Here is a 23,482-nt window from a genome sequence, read left to right on the forward strand (position 1 = left end):
TCAGAAAAATAACTATTTCTACTTGCTCTTCATTTGGTCATATGTTGGCATGATTTCAGGGGGTAGAGGGTCATGATTTTTTTCAAAAATAGCTTTTAAAACTTTAAAGCATTATACAAATTGTAATATAGGAAATTCTTCTTACGGAAGAATTAAAGAACTCTTTGATGGGGATGGCATCTTTCTACCCTGTCTAGAATTAAAAGACAATGACTAATTAATGTAAGAAATTTATATTTGTACCGCTTTTCATTTTCCAAGGTACTAAGCGGACTTTGTCTCAGTTGCTCCCAGTAACATAATAATGATGTCAGAATAGGTAATATTAGTCTCATTTTATAAATGAAGAAATTGTGGCCAAGAAGTCAAGTGATTTAGCAGAGTTCTCATATATCCTATGTGACAGACATAGCCAGCACCAATACCCAGGCATGCTGACAACTGGTTCCATGAGCTTTTCATGATATCAACTGCCTCCTCCAAGTAGTTAATAGCAACAAATTTCACCCATATTCTATCCTAGCCCCTTTAATAAATTTAACTAACAATATCTATGAACCCCTCAGCATCCATTCCAGTCTCTGGCTTAATGTATTGTAGATTTGCTGTTTATCTACAGCATAGAATTTATACATAGTATTTCCTACTCTAGGAACTGAATGCTTGAGTGTTTAGATTGTTGTACTGACAGAAGATTGAATATATTTTCTTTGATGGGGAAGTAAAACCTTATTTTTTTCAGCAAGTTTAAATTTTACGGTGAATTACAGGTCAATGAAAACACTTCCCATCTAAACAGAGCTGCTTCTTCTCTAAAGCACTCTTATGGTTTTCCAAAACAGCACTGCCCCAGCTTCCTCATTTTAATAATTGATGTTAATTGATGTTATTTGATGTTGTTGATATCTTATGCACATTATGGCATTTAGATTTCCATCCACCAGATTATAAACTCAGGAGATCAGGTGCCATGCCTGTTTTTGTTCACCATCATACTCCTAGATTGTAGAGCAGAGCAAGGCACAGAATAGGTACTCAAATTTGTTGATTAGATGGATGAATTAATTACTTAAATGATGGGAAAAAACATGCCTAGCTGGGCGCAGTGGCTCATGCCTATAATCCAAGCACTTTGGGAGGCCGAGGCAGGCAGATCACCCAATGTCAGGAGTTCGAGACCAGACTGGCTAACATAGTGAAACCCTGTCTCTACTAAAAATACAAAAATTAGCCTGGCATGATGGCATACGCCTGTAATCCCAGCTACTCAGGAGGCTGAGGCAGGAGAATCACTTGAGTCTAGGAGGTAGAGGTTGCAGTGAGCCAAGATGACGCCATTGCACTCCAGCCTGGGTAACAAGAGTGAAACTCCATCTCAAAAACAAAACAAACAAAAAAACCAAACAAACAAAATGCTCACTAAATTTGTAAATAAGACCAAATTAGGATAGGAGGCTAGCGTCTTAAAATACACAGTAATAATTTTATGTGACCATGACAAATGGGAGAAATGACCAGAAATGAAACAAAACAAGCATTGACAAGGCAAGACAAGTAACTTTTCAGAAATGATTGTTAATACTATAAATATGGTAAAAACATACTTGTATTGCCTTCATGCTTAGGCACCATATTTCCAGAGGAAGAGTGACAAAACTGTGGGCGTTTGGTGGGGAAGAGAAAAATGAACTATCTAAAAACCAGGCCCACATGAAGACTGGTTAAAGGACTTGCAGATGCTTAACCTAGGGAACAGAAAACTTAGAGGGTGTGTGAGAGCAACCCAGATATTTGGAGGTCTGTTATGTTGTAGAGGGATTGCATTGATTAGTAGATGCATTGGTTAGTTAGCGGATGCCCCCATCCCACTCCTATCCCCACAGCAGGTATCACAACATTTTTCCCATTGTAATCTAGGCAGTACATATCAATTGATGTAAATTGGTAAATTAGGTGGAACTGTCAAAGATTAATTAAGCAACAAACTTTTATACTGTATATAAAATTCAGGAAAACCATTTTTATTTCCAAGGCAATAGGAAAATGAAATTTTATCTTAGCTTCAACTTTAGTATCTAGATAAACTGACCTTTTATAGGCTTTGAACACAATGCTTTTTTTTAACAAAGCTTGCACAAGTTTACTTTGTATGTTTTATATTAGCCAACACAATTTTTAAAACAATTCAAAGTAGTATTACCTCTAACTGTAGATCTTCAGATAGCACTCTCTGATTATACAGGCCATATAGAGCATGCCCTTCTTGCTGACAAACTACTTCAGTTCTTAGCTTGCACTCCTGTAGTTTTGCCTACAAAAGTAGTTCACTCCCCATACCTAATGCTTTAACGCTTTTCATCGGTAGCTCTGGTAAAAATGGAAAAGCAACTGTCTGGTGGAAACCACATAATTCCCTCATGTGATCTGGATTTACTAGCACTCAGAGAACTGAGGTTGGAGCCCTAATATTAGCCCTGGAAACCGTTTCCGCTCAGCCCATCAATATTGTTAGTGACACTGCTTACTCTGTTTATTTACTGTAGAACGTTGAGACAGTCTCCATTAAATCCACTCTTGAGCCCACCCTGTGTGCCCTATTTCTTCAACTTCAGCAATTGCTAGATCAATGTATGCATCCTATTTTTATCACACATATTCAAGCCCCACCACTCAATGCCTGACCCACCGGCTATGGCAATGATCAAGTAGACCCTACAAGTTATGACATCACTGCTTGACCAAGCCACCCAATCACATCAATTTTTCCTCCAAAATTGGAGAAACTTAACTCAGCAAGTTCAGCTTACCTAAAGACTAGCTAAACAAATTATCCTGCAGTGCCCAGATTGCAAGCTCACAGGCACATACCCTCCTTCAACAGGTGTTAACCCTCAAGGACTAGAGCCTAATCAGTTATGGCAAAAAGATGTTATACACGTCCCTGAATTTGGAAAACTAAGATATGTACATGTATCTGTTGACACCAATTCTCGCCTAATTAGTGCACATGCTCTTCCTGGAGAGTCCACCTGATATGTTATTAAACATCTTCTTTTAACTTTTGCATTTATGGGATGGTCCACAAAAATTAAAACTGATAGTGGCCTGGCTTATGCCAGCTCACAATTTCAATAATCTTGCCACACATGGAACATACAACATTCTACAGGCATCCTATATAATCCCCAAGGACAGGCCATAGTAAAATGTGCCCACTCCACCCTTAAAAATATGCTCAGAAAACAAAAAAGGGGAATATGAGTAAGGAGCCTGTAACACTACTAGCACAAGCCTTATTTGCCCTTAATTTTTAAAATTGAAGTGATAAATTTCAATCAGCTATAGAAAAGCACTTTGCTAAAACCTCTCAAGACATAAAACCCACAGTTTTATGGAAAGATGTGAATAGTAATGTATGGTGTAGTCCAAATGATTTGCTAACATAGGGAAGAGGATATTCTTGTGTTCACATCCCCTCAGGTCCTCTTTGGATTCCAGCACAATTGCAACAAACCATACCATGGCATGGCTAGGACCCAACCCGGTACCAGAAATGAAGGAAATGACCCTGCAGGACCCACAGACCCATATGATGCGCTTCATTGGATGACACAGGGCCCAGACATTACCTGGGGGATGCTGAAGAAAACAACTAAGGCGGCTGAGTTAATCCTGCTCCAAACACAAACACCATTGACTCCAGATAATTTGTTCCTCTTTTGTTCTCTCACTTTGCTTGCTACCTGTACCTGCTACACTCTATTGAGCCCATCTTCTAAATCTGCCTTTTTTCCACCTGTTACTTATCCAGACACTCCCTTCCCAGCCTCTAACAAAGCAACTGCTTGGCTAGTAGGAAATGACATACCCCCAGTGGGGTTCCTCAGTAATGGCACACATTAGACTGAGATGCCAAGTAGCACTAAAGGTCACTCCTTGACTGGAAAAGAATGTTACTGATTATACTCATGTTTGTCTTATGTTATTTACTAATTCTAGGACGCAAAGCCGGAACATGACTTATAACTGCTGGGCCTGACAAACCTGTTGCTGCACACATCAGTATTCTTCAATCAACAAAACCTGATGCAAAAAGAAAACAAAAATGGGGCAGATGTAGGAGATTGATCAGGGTGGTAAGAGAAATTATAGGAAAGACACAAACCTTCTTGGAAGGCTGAGATGTTTTGCAAAGCTTTGGGGAAGAATGAGCTGAAGGCAGCTGTTCTTACCCTGGGGCAAAGGGCAAGGAGTAGGTATAAAGGAAAGTAGGGAAGTTTATCTAAATAGCTTGCTTACTCATGTCCTAAAAGTGACCTTTGATTATTCACATGCAGGACTGCTCTCCCCTTTGGAGGTTGACAATGTTTGTTACCCACAAACTGTGTTTGCTCAAAGCCTTTGTCATTAAATTTGTACTAAATAAATGCAACTATCACTGGCTTATCGAGGCTGCTGCCGCTCACTCTTCCAGCAATCCCCTACCCATGCTGACAGACAAGACACCTGTGTCTGCATACTCTGTTCATCCGTCGCTCAGCCATAGTCTGCAGGACAAACTTGGCACAACGCCTGTCCAGGCTTGCCTTTACTACCTGATCACTAGTCACCAGATTATTTTAACCATATCCAAGATACTGCATCACTTAATCCACAAGCATTTCAGTATGTATCTCTGAAAAATAAGAATTATTTCTAAAGCATAACCACAATACCTTTATCACAAATGAAAGAAATGAACAATTACTTAATATCATAAAATATACAACCCAGGGTTCAAATTTTCCTATCTTTTTTCTAAACTTGTTTGCTCCGTACATAAATATGGATTAGAACTCTTGAGGAAAGGAAATCACATTGCAATTGGTGAATGTGGCTCTTAGGTTGTTGTATAGTTATTGTTGTTGTTTTAATGATTTATAGAGTTTAATGGAGAAGCAATGTTCGGTCTAGCTTTAAATGAGAACTCCAGGGAATTATTTAGGTTTCTTTCCATCTATAGATTTGTCTATAGGCTCCACTTCCAGATTTTTTATTTTCCTTCTTACAGTTCTTTTAGTACAACTTTACTGAGATAGAATTCACATATTGTGCCATTGATGCTTTTAAATATATAATTAAATGGGTTTTGGCATGCTCACAAAGTTATGCAACCATCACAACAATCAATTTTAGAACATTTTCATTATCTCAAAAAGAAACTCCATACTCTTTAGCTTTCAGTCCCCCAACATCCCTGTCTACCTGTTCCCTGTCCACTAATCTATTTCTCTTTCTATATATTTGCCAATTTTGGACATTCCATATACATGGAATCATATAAGGTATAGTTTTTTATGACTGGCTTCTTTCACTTAGTGTAATGTTTTGAATATACATACATGTTATAGCACGTATCAGTACTTCATCCCTTTTTAAGGCTGAATAACATTTCATTGTACAGATATGTTACACTTTATTTAGCCACTTGTCAGTTGATGGACATTTGGGATTTTTCCACCTTTTGGCCATTATGAATGATGCTGCAATAAACAATCATGTAGAAGGTTTTGTGTAGATATATGTTTTTACTTCTTTGGCGTATATAACTGGGAGTGCAATTACTAGATCTTATGGCAACTCTATGTTTAACTTTTTAAAACACTGTCAGATTCTTTTCCAAAGTGGCTCAGCATTTTTACAGTCCCGTCAGCAATGTATGAAATTCATACTTCTCATTTCTTCCACATCCTCACCAACAGTTGGTATTATCTAACTTTTTTATTATAGCCATCCTAATAAGTGTAAAGTGGTATCTCATTATGGTTTTGATTGGCATTTCCCTGATAACGAATGATGCTGAGCACAATTTTATGTGCTTATTGGTCATTTGTGCGTCTGTGAAGAAAAGCCTATTCAGATCCTTTGCTCATTTTTTAATTGGATTATCCTTTTATATTTGAGTTGTAAGATTTTTAAAAATATGTTGTAGATAAGTTCCTTATCAAGTATATAATTTGCAAATATTTTCCCTTATTTTGTGAGTTGTCTTTTTACATTTTTCAGTGTTCTTTGAAGCACAGAAGTTTATCATTTTCATGAAGTCCAATTTATTTATTTTTTCTTTTGCTGCCCTTGCCTTTGGTGTCATATCAAAGAATCAATTGCCTAACTCAAGACCAGACTTAGTACTGCTTTCTTCTAAAAATTTTATAGCGCAATCCATTTGTAGTTAATTTTTGTATGTGCTGTGAGGTGAGTGTTCAACTTCATTATCCTTTTATTCCAGCACACTTTGTTGAAAAAAGCTATTCTTCCACCATTAAATGGCCTTGGCACCTCTGTTGAAAATCAATTGACCATAGACACATGGGTTTATTTCTGGAATCTCAATTCTATTCTACTGATATACATGTTAGCCTTATGCCAACACCACACTGTTTTGGTAACTGTAGCTTTTTAATAAGTGTTGAAATGGAAAAGGATGAGTCCTACAACTTTGTTCTCTTGCAGGATTGTTTTGACTGTTCTCGGTTCCTTGAGTTTCCATAAGAATGTGAGGATCAGCTTGCAAATTTCTACGAAGAAACCAGCTAGGATTCTGAAAGGAATTGCATTGAATCTGTAGATCAATTTGAAGGGCATTTTCACCTTATAAATATTGTCTTTCAATCCACAAACATGAGATGTCTTTCCATTTGTTTAGATCTTTTTAAAATTCCTTTCAACAATGTTTTGTGTTTTTAAGAGTGTACTTTTGCACTTGTTTTTAAAAATTTACTTCTAAATACTTCATTTTCTTTGACATCATTGTAAATTCATTCTTTTTAACTTTCATTTTTGGATTATCTCTTAAAATTTATTTGTTGAAGAAACCATGTTATTTTTCTGCAGAGTTTCTCCCCCGCAACACACACACACAAACACACACACACACACACACACACACACACACACCCCTGCACGCTAAACCTAAGTCTGGATGTTGTTGCTTACATACCTACAATGTTAACAACTTTTTCCTTGTATTTTTCTAAATATTCATAGTTATATCTAGGACCTTGATCAGATTCAAATTGCATTTTTTGACCAAAAAAAATACTTTCTACTTGCTGCTGTGTTTTTCCATCAAGAGGCATATGATATATAGTTAATGCTCTTTTTGTAATATTAGAAGACATGAATGATTATTACCTAGATCCATTAATTAATTAAAGATTATAATTTTAACATACCTTCATAATTTATTAGCCAGAAATCTTTTTAAAACACTTTCCTCACCAACTCCTTCATTACACCAAGGAAAAGTTTGTATTTAAAAATCAGGTTAAATGCTTGAGCCATTCTCTTTACCAGTTTCCAAATAATGAGCTAGTTTTTTAGGTTTTGCCAAATTGAGCAATTATGTTTTTAAGTATTTTTATGAATTTGTATATTTAAACATATTTGATATATTTCAATTCATTGTAATGATCTTTACTAATGTTCAAATTGCCCCATGTTTGGCTGATGACAGTCTCTTCAAGTTGGCTCCCAAGTTTTTTTGACTCAACTCTAGTAGTGTTTTTAGCTTCCTTGCTATTCGGTGTGGCAAGATATTCTATGTTCTTCTTGGACATTTCTTGCCACATATCGAAGTCAGCTATTTATTTAAGTACTTCTGGGTCCTTTGATTGGGAAATAGCATTTAGAACTATCCTATTGGCACCACAGGTGAACTTTGACACAGATTTTCATTGTTTCTAAGCATTTTTAGTGGACAGAGCTTAAAAATGTTTTTTAAAATGACAAAACTGAGTTCATACTGATGACTTCCATAATTGGATAATCTTAAGTGATCTTTCCTTCAGGCTATTAAAAATCTGGCAAAGTAGTTCTATTCCATAAGATTATCTCTGTGTCAAATGATTTTTTAAAAAAAATATTGTATCCACTAGAAACTGTGACTTGCTCTTGGACAATGATAGGTAAATAGTTGACAAATTCTTACTGTCTAATTTCCTTTTTAAATACCTATGGCTGCCATAATTTCTGAGTAAAACATTAGATGATCTCATCAATATTGTTGTAAAAATGAGGACAACAAGACAAAGTATTTGAAATCAGGACTATCTAGAAAATATAAAATGTTGCCACAAAAATATTTATGTTGCCACATAAATATTCTAGGCCAAAGATGACAAACACATTGGCCTATGAACATGTCCAATATTAATGGTTAGGAAAGAAGTTGCTAAATTGGGTCCTGAGCTGTTCCAGGCCTGCTAATAGATGTTCCATAAACAAAAGAAATTCATGTTCACAAAAGTTTTGGAAATGTTGAATTGAAAAAAATACACAACAGATTTCTTTACTTCAAGACTCCCAGAAATGTTAATGTTTTAATATGCAACATGACTCTTCAGGAAGGGAAATAGTATGCAGTGTTTATATACTTATTTGAATGCTTCATGGAACACTTTTGTACCTGACATCTTGTGAATACTGGACCAGGCTATTCTTTTAAATTAATCACATTCCAACTATGTCTTCCTGAAGCTCAGGTCAATGTATTTCAAACTGATCAGGGTGAGACTTTGGGAGATAATTAATCTTCATTGAATGTTGAAGAGTGTGTGTGTGTGTGTGGTGTGTGTGTGTGTGTGTGTATGTGTGTGTGTAACCATGTTATAAAGATAGAAATTTTTTTTTTATTATGTGTTGAGGGCATGATTTGACAGATCTCAATGATTGATCATTGGGAATAGTCCCATCTGAGAGCCACAAAACCATCCACAGCTGTTACTTCAAATATTTGTGCTGTTCATTTTGTGCTGATCCCGCACTAGTGTTAGTCATGTTGCTTCTGTTCTAGGCAGACAGTAGTAGTTGCTTTTTAAGTGGCCTCTGGAGACACTTTAATATAGGATTTACATGTAGGAGTCTTTGATCTAAGAAATGATTTTTCTTACCCTTAGGTGTTCCAACGTTCACTAAACGTGTGATGATTTCAGCAGTTATGAGATCCTGACTACAGAACAAGGTAGCTTAGAAACTAAAAGGTCCTTAAAACTTGCCAGTAGGTTTGAGGGGGTTCTCAAAGATGATTAAACTGTTGGAAAATGGCATCTGTGAGAAAATGAAAAAGTAGTCTAGATTGTTACACCTAAAGACGAGATACTCTGATATGAAGGACTGTTATTTAAAGCATTCACAAAACTATTGGAGTGCAGAAAGAAAACATTGAAACATCAATATATTTATTTTTCTCATTCTTTTAAAATGTCTGTGCTGGAGTATTTTTAATGTTTACTCATTAAAATGTATAAAGTAATGTGTAATATATACATGTACAGTAGTACATGTATATAATCTATAAATCCATATACATATATTGGGGCCCATGCTCAATAGTTTTTTAATAGATTAAAATGGATGATAAAAAATTGATTTATAGGATTGTATGAATCCCTTCTTCATCAGAAGAGTGTTTTAGAGTGTATGTGTGGGAAATTGTGTTGGTTTAAATAAGAGCACAAGGGATTCAGTTACATCCACTTATTTTATTTAAATATAACAATTATTAATGATACAGCATTCATTGATATTCAGCAAATATTTTCTGAGCATGTCCTATGCAGCAAACGTTGCACTAGGTTCTGGGCATATGACAGTGAACGTAAACGTTGTCCTTGACCTCATAGTCCTTCTCCACTATAGTTTAGTAGGGAAGACAGCTGCCAACCAAATAATCATACGTTTAAATATACCACCAAAAATGGATAAGTGTTATGAAGAAAAAATGCAGCAAGTTACAGGAGGCCACAAGAGTATAAACTGGGGCACCAACCATCTCTGTTCTGGGGTTATCTAGAAAGATTATCCTGAGAAGTTACATTTAAGCTGGGGCCTGCAGAGATTGATTGCGTGATTGCTTTGTCAAGAAATAGAGGGAGAGTGGCCTAGATGGAAGTAGTGGGTATGTGTGAGGGCCTTGAGGGGTCATGAGGTGAGTGAGGGCCTGTGCCACAGGTTTCAGACAATGGGGAAGCTTCAGAGATGGATCTGCCTGACAGAGAGGTGGAGTGCAGGCTAAATGACCTCAGGAGCTTTGTGCTTCTTCAATTCCAGGGGGAAAAAAAAAATCAAAAACTAGTTGGAGGTACCAGAGGGCTGCAGAAAACAAGAAGAGAACATCAAATTCTGCCCCAGCAGCAATTCCGGGAAATTCAAGTAATGCCCCCCTGTGTGGCCCTCTGGAATCGTACCTGGTAAGGGTAAAGGGCAGTGTGTCCTCCATGTCTGTGCTACAGATGTGGCCTTTTTTTTTTTTTTTTTTTTTTTGACTGCCTGAGAATTTCATAAGTAGTAGCCAGCTAGAGAGCCTAGCAATGTGTTGTGATAATGTGTTTTCCTGAGTTATTTGAAACAAGAGGTTGTATGTACTACCGTCGTGGCAAAATTAAAAGATTTTGAGCTAGGATAAATGAGGTAGATCAGAGGGTAATTGCAGGATGTGGGGCTGTGGCTAGCCCTGCTTGAGGGCTTAGGCCCCAGGCTGCAGAGGAGCTAAGTGGGAGAGCAATATTTGACGGTCCATTGCCGCGGTGCCCCTAATCCGCTAGGGGAGGAGGAGGAGGACAAGGGAGTCCAGGGTTGGACGATAAGCATGAAAGAAGAGTGGGTGAGCCAGGGAGCGCTTGCCACATGGAGGGCGAGAGGCGGCTACACTGGGTCCCCAGAGCCAAGAAAGGGGCACGAGGAGGCGGCGCGAGCCCCGCCCCCTCCCCTGGCGGGCGCGGGCGCGGGCGCGAGACGCTGCGCGGCGGCAGCGGCGGGCGCGAGCGGCAGCTGTCAGGCAGGCCACCGAGGTCCAAGCCGCACTTGCTGCCCCATTGAGGACGAGGAGGCAGCAGGAGCGGTGACGGTGTCGCTGAGGAGCCGGACTCCCGGCACGCAAAGCTGACCTGCCTGGCATCCGCGGCCCTTTCCTGTTTCCTTCCCATTGTGTTGGGTAAGGTGCTGTGCGTGGGCAGGAACAGGGGCTAGGGGGTGGAGGACCCGGAAGGCCGGGAGGTGGGGGGCCTGTGAGAAGAGGGAGAAAGGAAAGTCTAGTTGATTCCCGGGGCCACTCGTAGCTTGGGAAAGGTACTGAGCCGCTCTTGAGGTCGGAGTTGGGGGCAGGTGACAGTGGAGGGGGGCGTTGCTGAGTAATCCCTAGCGGGTGCCAGAGCCTGGCAGAGAGGCGCAGGGCTCCGTGGGGAGCGGGTGTGGCTCAGTGCGCATGCGCCACAGCCGGCCTGCTCTGAGAGCTGGGGTGAGGTGAGAGGACCTGGGTCGGAGGTAGTTGGGACTGTGCGTGACACCTCACTTTCTAGGTCCCTAATGCTAACAGTGCCCCTGTCATAGAGATGCCAGCATTGTCGTCTCCTAAGGCAGCTTCTTTTCCTTGTGTTCAGCTCGCTTGATGTCATCCAAACCTATCTACCTATGTCTCTGGGCAGTCTACTGGGTGAAAAGTGGCCTGGGGACATTGCCAAATTGCTATCTAGTGTGTCTTTGGGCTCATAGCCTTAGAGCTGTTGTTGTGAAGAGTGAAAGGTTAGTCGCGAGACTCCACATTGGACCCTTCGAGTTGCATATAGGATATAAATGTGGGCATGATGTAGGAATAGCGTTTCAGTGGCATGACAGCTGTGGCATTTGGAGTCAGCATGGATGTAGCTAATAACTTGTTAGTTCTGCAAAATGAATCCAGTGCGTCAGAGGGCTTCCCCTCTATGAAGCACCCACCACCACCACCAACGCCAAGTATTGGGTTGTACAGGAAACAACCTACACCATTTAAGTTACAGGGACTCAAACATTCAATCATTTCTCATTCGTGTTGAATCTTACATAAAGATAGCCGCGCCCAATTCTTCAGTGCAATATTTCCAATTATTGTGCCAGCATTCAACAGTGAATTGAGTAACCCTTACCACTGTGTCGCCACGAGATGGGCTTTCCCCGCAGGTCCAATCATGGCTTCTCTCCTGTACAGACTTCCAACAATGTCACTCTCATCCACTACCTAGCCCTCCCCAGTTGCGCTTCCCCTACCCAGCCCTGAAGTACACATCCCTCTCAAGACTTGCCTCTTAGCAATCTGCACTACAGATTTTGAGCATCATTCCACTCCATGGCAACGAACTGATGCCAGTTTGCTTTTCTGCCTCTCTTCTCTCCATCATCATACTAAAATGTACTATTTCCAAAGGTTCAACTTCTTTTTCTTCATTGTACTGTTTCCTCCCCCACCTCCACCCTCACCTCTAAGAATCTCCAACTAAATGTAATAATTTGAATGCGGCCGTGTGGGTGCAAGCACTGGAGATTCAGAAGGTTTCAAGTGTGTTAAAGAACAAAGAGCTGGGGAGTATTGGTTACGTGAATTCCTAATTTACCTCACTGTCCAAGACTGAGACCCTGATAGGGATAAAAAGTGAATAAACTATCCTTAGAAAATGCTGATTAATAAGTTTGTGGGGGTAGGAAAGGGGAATTGCATCTCTCGCATATTTGACTTAGAGCCAGATATTTCTCTGAATGGGATCAAAATCAGAATAAGTGTTTTGGTCCAAATGCTCACCTGATAAAAGACCCATAAGGCATGCATAAGGCATTTGACTTTCCTATTTACATATTTATTGTCATCAAAGAATTCATTTGCCTGCTTAATGCTACTTTGTTTAAAGGTTTGGATTAAATCTAGCATATTCTGGGGGAGGAAAAAATGATTTCATTTGCTTTTATACTGTGCTGGTTCTTTTTAATTTAAGTATGTACTAAAGGACATCACATTCATTTTCAAACAATGATGAATGATTACAGAGATGCCAGCACCCACTGACAACATCAAGTGGAGATAATTATTCTGCTCTTGTTTTTGGTAGGAACGAGGAAATGTATATACTTATTTTTAAAATGTGAGAGTAGGGGAAGGAAAACTCGAGCATTTCCCTTGACTTTCAACAGGTAGAATTCCTATTATGTCACAACCAGAAAACGATCGAGTCAAGTTCATAACTTCTGCTCTTTAGTCACCTTATAAATAATAGTACTTGGACATCTAACAGAACTATGGATCTATTGTACCTTGGTATCAATTCAGAAACATTAATTCTGGGCACCTACCTAATCAGTTAATTGGTAAACAAATATTTATTATCTCCATGGAGGATCCTGTGCTGCACACTGAAGGGGCTTCAAAGATGTACACAAACAGTTAGCTTACTATCCAGGAATTTAAAATTGATCATATCAGAAAGACAGGAAAAGTTTGTTAACAAAATAAGGAAGTATAACTATATGATTTCAACTGTAAGCTATGAGATCCTAAGCTTGCATGTTAATTTGTACACTCTCTGAGGGCAAGGCCTTGCCTGAAACATTTATTAATTTCCAACAGTATCTACACCCAGTGGATGTTTGAGTGATGAAGTTTTGCAAAGTAGATTGGGTGGGGAGAAACCAGAGGCAGGGAAAGAAGAACTTTCACAATAGATTAGATTTGAGGAGATGTGAGCCAAAATGAGGATGGCAGCACAGGACTAGAAAATGTTATTTCTAGGGAAAATCAGCAGGATTCAGAAGGTAAGGAGACAAATCTAAACTGTATTCATTTTTACTTTTAGCAAAAAAAAAAAAAAAAAAAAAAGGGAGTTGAAGACAGCAGAGGAGAGTGTAGGCTCTCCTTAGTAAGGACACAACACACAATAGGTGCTATAGCATTTTCTTAAATATCAGTAGCAGGGTTGGACCAGAAGACCCTGAAGGTCCCTCCAATGCTGAGATTCTGTGCCATATACAGATGTTCAAGCTTGCTGAAGAACAAAGCATTCTCAAATATGGAAGAAAGAGAAAAGGAAGAATTCTTATACTTAGCCCTTTCTGAGAAGGGTTAATACTGAGCCACAAGGCCCCCACTAGTACATGAAAGGAGGTGGAGGAGCCAGAGGAATAAAAATCTCAAACCAAATTTTTCAAAAAATGCTTGTGAATCTTTGCAAACTTCAGAATCTATTCATTCTCCCCCAAATCCTGTTAAGTAGTGTAGGTATTATCTGCTCTATTTTTATGTAAGAAGATACTGAAACAGAAAGATTAAATGACCTGCCCAAGTTCATAAAATGAACAAATGGTGTAACACTGATGAAGACCCTGGTATCCTGATTGCTGCCAGCTAGCTTAGTGCTCTTGACACTGAACCACATTGCTTTTCCTGTTTTTTTTTTCCTTGGCATAGAAGCTATAGGCCCAGAAGTTATGTGTGCACATAACCAAATAGGAAATGCACAAGCAACTGCAGCATTATCTCAGACAGTTATTAATACATCATCATTATTCCTGGAGCTGAGCATTTGGGTTTCCATATTCACTCAGTCCTTGACCTGTCTACTGAGTTTATCTGCAACTGGGAAAGTAGGGTCAGTGAGTCTTTTAATGATGTGAACACCTGTTTGCTAGGAACTTAAGGAAGCTCATTTGGCATGGACCCTTAATACTAGCCATCAGAATCATGCCCAAGTTTGTACCTCTGTTGCTTTTTAAAATGAGAGTTCAAGAGTTCTGCTCTGTAACATTGTCCTACAGACTGGTATAAAAAAAAAAATAAAGAAGTGTCCTAACACTTGTTTCATCTCCATTTAAAGAGATGTTTGTTACTTGAGCTAGTTCTAAAGACAGCAATTTGGGAGCAGGAAACAAAGGGGACAAAAACCAGGAATTGTAGGAAACTTGAGAATTCTGTAGAGTATATATAAACCAAGAAGGAGCATAAAGCCTATCCATTTAGGAGATATTATTTAAATTCATAATTACTGAATTAGATATCTAGTAAATTCTTATTATAAGTTTTATCTATATGTAGAAAATAACATGAGATTATTAAGCAGCAGATATATTTTAAAGCTTCTTTCTTTCTCAGTAAGAAAGAAAAGTACACAAATCTAGAAACTGTTTTTCTTCTTAGACCAGTACTCTTGATGCTGCTTAAATAAGACTCTTACCACAATTAATTATAATATTAAATGAAGGCATATTTACATTTAACAACACCAGCTAAATATTAAAACTGGTGTTTAAGACAAATGACCTGCCAGGTGCGATGGCTCACGCCTATTACCCCAGCACTGTGGGAACATGAGGTGGGCAGACTATTTGAGCCCAGGAGCTTGAGACCAACCTGGGCAACATGGTGAAGCCCCACCACTACAAAACATACAAAAATTAGCCGGGCATGGTGGCATGCACCTGTAGTCCCAGGTACTCAGAAGGCTGAGGTAGGAGGTTCACTTGAGCACAGGAGGTGGAGGCTGCAGTGAGCCATGATTGCAACACTGCACTCCAGCCTGGGTGACAGAATGAGACCCTGTCTCGAATTTTTAAAAATATAGAAGAGAGATGACCTAAACTAATGAATAAAATAATTAGCCAAGAGAATATACATTATTGTAAACAGGAAGCCCACACACGCAATTTTTTCCTGCTCTCTGATTATGTGGAATCAGATACAGAGAAAACCTCAAGACAGACTGGTGAGTGCATTAACAACTTTCTTGGAGATGGGAATGTTGGTAGGTATAAAGGGAAAAAGTTTCATCTCTGACTTAGGATTTCAACATATCTTAGATTGCTCAGTACTTTCCTTTTCCTGAATGTCATCTATTGTGAATATCATCTACTTTCTTTGATTTGCTTTTACTTTGAATGGAGAATTCAATGAAAAGACAATATAAAACTTAAAAATTATACAAAGTACAAATTAGGACAAGATAAAGTTTTTGGAATAAAAATGTTTTGCTTATGTTAAGCATTGGTAGGATTTTAAACTTTTATTTGTGAAAAGCATCGTCTATAGGTTACCTGAGGTTGCTATGGGTTCTTTTTTTTTTTCTGACTTGAATGTATTTTTAATTATAGCCTTAATGTTATTTTATTATAGATTTTTTAAAATAATGTTTTCTATTCTATTTTATAGAACCCTAAAAAGAAAGAATAAAACAACAACAGGAAAAAAGGAAAATATTTAAATTGTGACAAAACAAACCCACTGGGTAGGTATTTCAAGGGAGCATACTGTGGATTTGGGATGTTTTAATATTTGATCTCTTAAAAGTGAATATTTAGAAAAATATATAGCTAGTACACATGCATTTCAAAATCATTTTAAGGGCCACTAAATTTTGTAAAATTATATTCAAATATGTGTGCTTCCAGAAACTATTTTGCATGCATTCCTTTGATTGATAATTGGTTTTCCTCCCTTTGGGTCTATTGTATAAATATCATCCAATTAACCTTATCATTATTGAGTTTTCACAATAGACCTAGTGTGAGAGTACCTAACAGAATATAGCAAAAGCTAGCATTTGTTCAGTAAGCATTTGATCTTTTTATTTTAAAACACATTCTAGGTATTCCATGTGTAGACATGTTGTGGAGGTAACAAGTAAGGTATTGTATAAATATTAGTACTTTAAATTTTACAGTATGTTTTCAAATGTTGCTATTATGAAATTAAAACCTAAATCCAAAAACTAATAAGCTATTCAAGATTTTCTCCTTAACAACAGCTGTTATATTGGTATCGGTCAGTTGTCATCAACTTAAATGCCATTGTTCCATGAAGAAAAAAATATAGAAGATCCTTACTTGAGGGGGTGTTCCTATCGATGCAAGTATAATGGGGTAAATGCCTAAAGAAATGTAACTTTGTTCTCTTTTTCAAATTCTGGGGTCCTGTCTGATTCTGTCCCAGACCTCTATGGACAGAATCAAGAATCCAGTTTATGTAGCTTTCTCTTCTCAGTAATTCTTGTATCCATCAGGAGCAGACTTCAAACCCCAAATCAATTTCATACTATTTGCCTATCGTTTGGAACTGTCCAAACCGGAAGCTAAAGTCGTCACACATTTGAGTGGCATTCCTGTTCTAGGCTTCCTCTCCTAGAATAGGGTCAGAACTGAACCAAATTACAGGACCGTCTGCTAGTCCATTTACCAATGGCACTCAGCCATTTTTCTGGCATGACAAAAGACCTCAGAAAAACAAGACCTATTTTTCCCTTTATGCAAAATGGGTTTTATCTCTTCTGCTTTATTACATCAATTAACGACCATAAATCAAGAGAAGTTGAATGAGATGTCCTCATAATTCAGAGAAATTTGCTATGAAGTTGATTTCAATTTCAGGTTTAACTGTTTTCCCTCCTACTTTTCCTTTTATTTTCAGGTTCTCTTGGTTACAAACTCCTTCCCTTCTGGTGCCGCAAAAATGAGTGGGAAATCCCTGCTCTTAAAGGTCATTCTCTTGGGTGATGGTGGAGTTGGGAAAAGTTCGCTTATGAACCGTTATGTAACCAACAAATTTGACTCCCAGGCTTTTCACACCATAGGGGTAGAGTTCTTAAATCGAGATCTGGAGGTAGATGGACGCTTTGTAACCCTCCAGATCTGGGACACTGCGGGGCAGGAACGTTTCAAGAGCCTTAGGACACCCTTCTACAGGGGAGCAGACTGCTGCCTCTTGACCTTCAGCGTGGATGATCGGCAGAGCTTCGAGAATCTTGGTAACTGGCAGAAAGAATTTATTTACTATGCGGATGTGAAGGACCCTGAGCATTTCCCCTTTGTAGTTCTGGGTAACAAGGTAGACAAAGAGGATAGGCAAGTGACTACTGAGGAGGCACAAGCCTGGTGCATGGATAATGGGGATTACCCTTATCTAGAAACTAGTGCCAAAGATGACACTAATGTGACAGTGGCCTTTGAAGAAGCTGTCAGGCAGGTGTTGGCTGTAGAGGAACAGTTAGAGCATTGCATGTTGGGTCACACCATTGACTTGAACAGTGGCTCCAAAGCAGGGTCTTCATGCTGTTAAAGATAGGGAGCCTTTTAAAAATATGCCCCGAATTGGTCAGTCAGTAGTGTAAGAATAACTGTGCCCCTCTAAGAGTGCACACACACACACACACACAAGAGGGTAAGAGATAAGGTTCTAATTGTGAAACAGAGCCTTTCAAATTGAAGTGTAGAGCGATTAAAAAAAAAAAAAAAAGCTTTATCAAGCCAAGTCTATTCTGCCTGATTTCTGCTATCTTGTGTGTCTCAGGACATATCAGAAAGATTTAGTCCTGAGAGAGTTAATATTTTTTAAATCACAGTTTAAACCTAGAACCCAGCCGCATGAAGGAGTTAAAGAGCTACAGCTATTTCTTAAGTGTGTTCCATTAATCAACTAATAAATGTCACTATCAGACTTGCCAAGCAGTTTCTGACATTTCTGCCAAAGGGAAAAAAATCAGACTTTGAGCCGTATTATAATAAAAATAATAATGTGAACAAGGATTCCTAGGCTTGAAGTATAAGGAAGTTGTAGTGATTAGGAATGCAAAAGTATAATGATGTACACTGACTTGTTTAAATCCTTATGTATGGTTTGCTCCCATCTGAGCTTTTCAAAAAATACCATCTCAATAAGAGATACTCTAATGACACTGGCAATTGATTATACTTCTTGTGTTTGAAGTCATAGGATACTAGTGAATGAATTATGCTTAAATATGCCAACCACCTTTGCAAATAAATGGTTGGTCTGCTTTTACTTCCTAAATCTACTTTTGCTGCATAGAGATGTTGCTTCTCTGACAACCTCTTACCAACTTAGAAATGCTGCTTAGTATATGAATTTGGATGCAGTGCTGTCTGCTCATAATTTAGATGGTCCTTCGATCCACCATGCTGGGCTCATGGAGAAGGCTTCAGAAAACATTGGGAGATAATGAACTTTCCTTACAAGGTTCCTTAACTCAAATATTTATTGAGGGAGAAGAAACTGGTTTCTTGTATGTTGCACTGTATGTTCAACTGGCCTAATCAGGACATTGAAAGTGACAGAAGAGCAGATTTTAACCCAGTGATAGAATGAATTTCCCATAATCAGAGTTGTCCAGCAGTGGAATGGACTGCCTTAATAGTGAGCTCCCTGCCTCTGAAAATATTCACTGGATGACCATCTGTTAGAATACCATAAAAAGATTTTCTGTACTGGCTACATGCTCAGTATAAAGTCCTTTCTAGCTCTAAGTTCTATGAATCTATAAACTACATCTGTGCCATGCTGTAGTTAGATTCATCTGATGATAACCGGTAAGACTATGGAGAGGGATGTTAAAAATTCTCAAACCATTCTGTGATCAATCTTTAACGGCAACTACATAGCTCTTCCTTTTGCTTTTGCACTGTGGCAGGAAAAATTCTTGAGCTCTGAGTGATCTTTACGTGCCCTGATAAAAACATTTTAAAGATCCCATGTTACAATATAAAAATAGTTTGACAATTTTGGTTACCATGACTTCCAGTTATATACTGTATTATGAATATGCAGTCTGGTTCTTGTTGGTTTATCTGTTTGTCCTGCATAAATTTTAATCTGTACTTTAAAACATCTATGATAAAAATAGTGACAGACAGAAATTACCCCAGAAAAAGACCTAGGCCAGGAAGTGGGTGGGAGCTTTCATAGGAATACAGCCTAGAACTCTCCATTGTAGGCACATATGGAATCAGCCTTACTTACATGTAGGACTTCTGTGCTTTAAGAGCTCTGGGACATTTTGACAAAATAGAAAAGAAGAGGACAGTGTTTAACCCAGTCGTACTCAATATTTCCAATTAAGATATAATCCTGACCCCACTGTTCAATTAACTTTGATGCCAGAAGTCAAAGTCAGAACTGGGACCCCACAGCTCTTAAGTACTGGTCCCTATCCTGCCTATGCCTATAGCCAGCCACACTGGTTTCCAAGTTCTATGATCATTTTGCTACAATCATGTTAGGGTGAAAATCTGTACGTCAGAACTGTTAAATGCTTATTATTTTTAAGTGCATGAGACCTGGGGCCTTCTCCTTCTACTTGCACTCTGCTTATAATAGTTTCTATTTGTAGATCTCAGGCCTTCATCATAATGACCTCCATCAACTCACAAAAGTATTTGTCTCTATTAGAGTGGCATGTGGTCATTTGAGTAAAAATAAATTATGTGGGTATCAGATTCATAGGCATCCTGTCCATCTAAGACAAGTGTTAATTTTATTGACACATCAACTGGAGCCCCTTTCCTCTTAGTCATACCATTGCTTTCTGCCAAATTACCACTCAATATCTTAATGAAAGCACTTAACATTAAGTGACATAAACAGTGGCATTTTGGTAAGCAACATTCCATGGGGTGCTGACATATAGTTTGGGTAAGATTAAAAAACACCAAAGGCTGAAATCTGTGAGTACCAAGAACTGTGCATATAGGTTTAGAAATTGACTGTGTACCCTAGAATGTGCAGTGTAATATTTTCAATAGGTGTTTTTTTTAAAGAACGCTAGATTTTTGGAATAATATATTTCTAATTAGGACTATACTGTTTTTCAATGGTCCGTTAAAATATCATACAGAATATTTATTTAGTTTGTTGTCATATATTGGCTAACTTTTCAGGGGCCTCAGATTCCATATGTCTTTAGTGGATTGATGAATTTCAGGTTAATTTGTGCCTGCCCCAGCCATCTCTACTTTACCCTGAGGTATTCCACAATCCTCTTGTTGCAGGTGCTGCTAAAAAAAAAAAAAAAAAAAAAAAAAAAACACCTCAAAATTGTGTATCAAATATTTTCTTTCAACTGTAAAAAATCATCTGTGTTAAAATGAATAAAAAGTGCATTTTGAACAACCAACATACAATGTTTGTGTTTCTTCCTTCCCTTTCTCTTTTTGAGCAATTGGTGGGTGTGATGGACAGTACTTATCAACCAAGTCACTCTTTCAGGCTGCACTGGATGTGGCCTCTGGATCACATTTCATGTGGTACTCCAAGCAGCCACTATCTAGTGATCAGATACTGCTGTACTGATTATGAAGCAAACTTTAAAGATTGGGGCAAGGAGGTCCTTTTTATTTTATACCACTTTCTTTCTATTTATTTATTTAATTATTAGACACAGGGTCCCTCGGTTGCTCAGGCTGGAGTGCAGTGGTGCAATCATGGCTCATAGGAGCCTCAAATTCATGGGCTCAACCACTTTCTAATGCAGGAAGTATATTGGGACTGGAAATTGAATCTTAGCTTTCCACTTTATTTCTTTATTATAATTCAAAACCATTACTTAATGGATAAAATGTACACAATTCTGGTGATGAGTACACTAAAAGCCCAGATTTCACTCTACAATATATCCATGTAACAAAACTGCACTTGTGCCCCCTAAATTTATACAAATAAAAGAAGAAAAAAATATAATAAACAATGTTGCATAAAAAATAAAATAAATGTTAAACCATCATAAAATATAAATAGACATATTCCCTTTATTTTCTTGACTGGTGAATTGTACAGACCTTAGGAAAACATGAAAATATAGGTGAAACAAGAAAAGCAAAGAATAATTTTGTTAACTATTCTCTTCTTTTGCCTCTCACATATTAGATTTTAAAGATATATTAACACCAAATGCCTTGAATACATAATGGCGATTTTTAAATTATGGACACAAGTCTCTCCACAACATATATAGTTTCATTACACTGATTCCATCTGCCACAGATTTCACTCTCTTCTCCCCTCTGTCTACTTTTGCCTGATACAACTTTGGCCAGTTGAAATTGGGGGTGGGGAATTTGCTGGGAAACAGATTTTTTTTTTTTTTTTGCCACATGTACCATTTCCATCTCTGAGGATTATAATTTAACAATTATCAGACCATGCTTCAAACGCAGCACCCCAAATCATTTTGACTAGTCTATAATGTTGTAACTTTTAGAATATAGAAAGCCATAGATTTATAGGCCACTTAATAAGGATTTGTTCATTCATGACTGATTTTTTTTTTTTTTTTTTTGAGACAGGGTCTCACTCTGTCATCCAGGCTGGAGTGCATTGGCACATTTTTGGCTCACTGCAACCTCTACTCCCTGGGCTTAAGCAGTCCTCCCAACTCAGCCTCCTGAGTAGCTGGAATTACAGGCATGTACCAGCATGCCCAGCTTAACGTGTGTGTGTGTGTGTGTGTGTGTGTGAGTGTGTGTGTGTGTGTTTGACACAGGCTCTTGCTCTGTCGCCCGGGCTGGAGTGCAGTGGCCTGATCTCGACTCACTGCAACCTCCGTCTCCCAGGTTCAAGTGATTCTCATGCATCAGCCTCCCTAGTCCACCACCACACCTAACTAATTTTTGTATTTTTTGTAGAGATGGGGTTTCACCATATTGGCCAGGCTGGTCTCGAACTCCTGGCCTCAAGCGATCCACCCACCTAGCCTCCCAAAGTGCTGGGATTACAGGTGTGAGCCACCACACTGGGGTCCATAACTGATATTTTAAAAGCAGAAGGCTAACTTCCTTGCTGTTTTTCTGCCTTATTCATAACCCAATGGGAAATCTCCTCATGATGTCTTAAGAATTAGTATGGTCTCATTTTTTGGAAATGGTTTGGCGATAGTTCTTCCAGAAAGAGGAAGGTGTGGAATACATGATTGATCTTCCATCCTGTAACTGTATTTTTAAAACACCCTGAAAAATTGAGGCATCAATTTGAGTAATTTCAAGATGGGAGGTGGGATGGACATCTCTACTTTCATCTAAGTTACCCAAAGTAGATCTTGCAGCAGTTTTTTTCCTTGGTGATCCAGATAATCATTTAGATTTTTTCTCTCCTTCCTGTGGAAATGTAAAATTTATTACAGTGCAGTGCTTTTCTTACACTTGATTTTAGGACAGATCAACTATAATATACTGTCTTAATCCATTTGGGCTGGACTAACAAAATACCTATAAGCTTACTAGCTTATAAACTACAGAAATTTATTTCTCAGCTCTAGAGGCTGAGAAGTACAAAATCAAGGAACCAGCAGATTCAATGTCTGGTGAGGACCTGATTTCTAGTTCACAGATAGCATGCTCTAGCTGTGTGGAAGTGGGAAGGGGTTTCTCTTGGGCCTCTTTTATAACGACACTAATCCCATTCATGAGTAGTTCACTCTTGTGACCTAATCACCTCCCAAAGGCCCCATTTCCTTATGATGCCATCCCCTTAGGGGTTAGGATTTCAACCTACGAATTTTGGGGGGACACAAACATTCAGACCATGGCATGCACATTTTGATAAAACGTTAATGTGCATGATTTCGGATATTCACTAATGTTTTCTTTTTCCAAACCGGTCACTTTAATTTCCTCAAAGTTTCCATCACCAATAGAGCTATCATGCTTTTTTTTTTTTTTTTGAGATGGAATCTGGCTCTGTCTCAGCAGTGCAATCTCGGCTCACTGCAATGGGCTCCGCCTCCCAGGTTCAAGCAATTCCAAGCAGTTTGGATTACAGGCGCCCGCCACCACGCTCAGCTAATTTGTTGTTGTTGTTCTTTTAGTAGAGATGGGGTTTCACCATCTTGGCCAGGCTGGTCTTGAACTCCTGACCTGGTGACCCACCCAC

The 23,482-nt window shown here is 38.5% G+C and overlaps 1 protein-coding gene across 3 annotated transcripts in view; it reads left to right on the forward strand.

Moving 5' to 3' along the window:
• RAB9B (RAB9B, member RAS oncogene family) overlaps positions 1-20,646 on the forward strand; it is a 69,631-nt gene extending 48,985 nt beyond the window's left edge. The window contains exons 6-9 of one of the 3 annotated variants that reach the window (XM_032269337.1): positions 8,937-9,001; positions 10,090-10,229; positions 15,980-16,055; positions 17,234-20,645. In XM_032269337.1, the coding sequence (XP_032125228.1) occupies positions 17,276-17,881 (606 nt within the window). In that variant the 5' untranslated portion in view covers positions 8,937-9,001; positions 10,090-10,229; positions 15,980-16,055; positions 17,234-17,275 and the 3' untranslated portion in view covers positions 17,882-20,645. Of the gene's footprint in view, positions 1-8,936; positions 9,002-10,089; positions 10,230-10,745; positions 10,973-15,979; positions 16,056-17,233 lie in introns of those variants that run through there. The other 2 variants (XM_032269340.1, XM_032269338.1) reach the window with 2 other exon arrangements.
• The last annotated feature ends 2,836 nt before the right edge of the window (positions 20,647-23,482 follow it).

The sequence above is a fragment of the Sapajus apella genome, unplaced genomic scaffold (assembly GCF_009761245.1).
Source record: "Sapajus apella isolate SASKATOON/1434 unplaced genomic scaffold, GSC_monkey_1.0 scaffold191, whole genome shotgun sequence".
NCBI classification, from domain to species: Eukaryota; Metazoa; Chordata; class Mammalia; order Primates; family Cebidae; genus Sapajus; species Sapajus apella.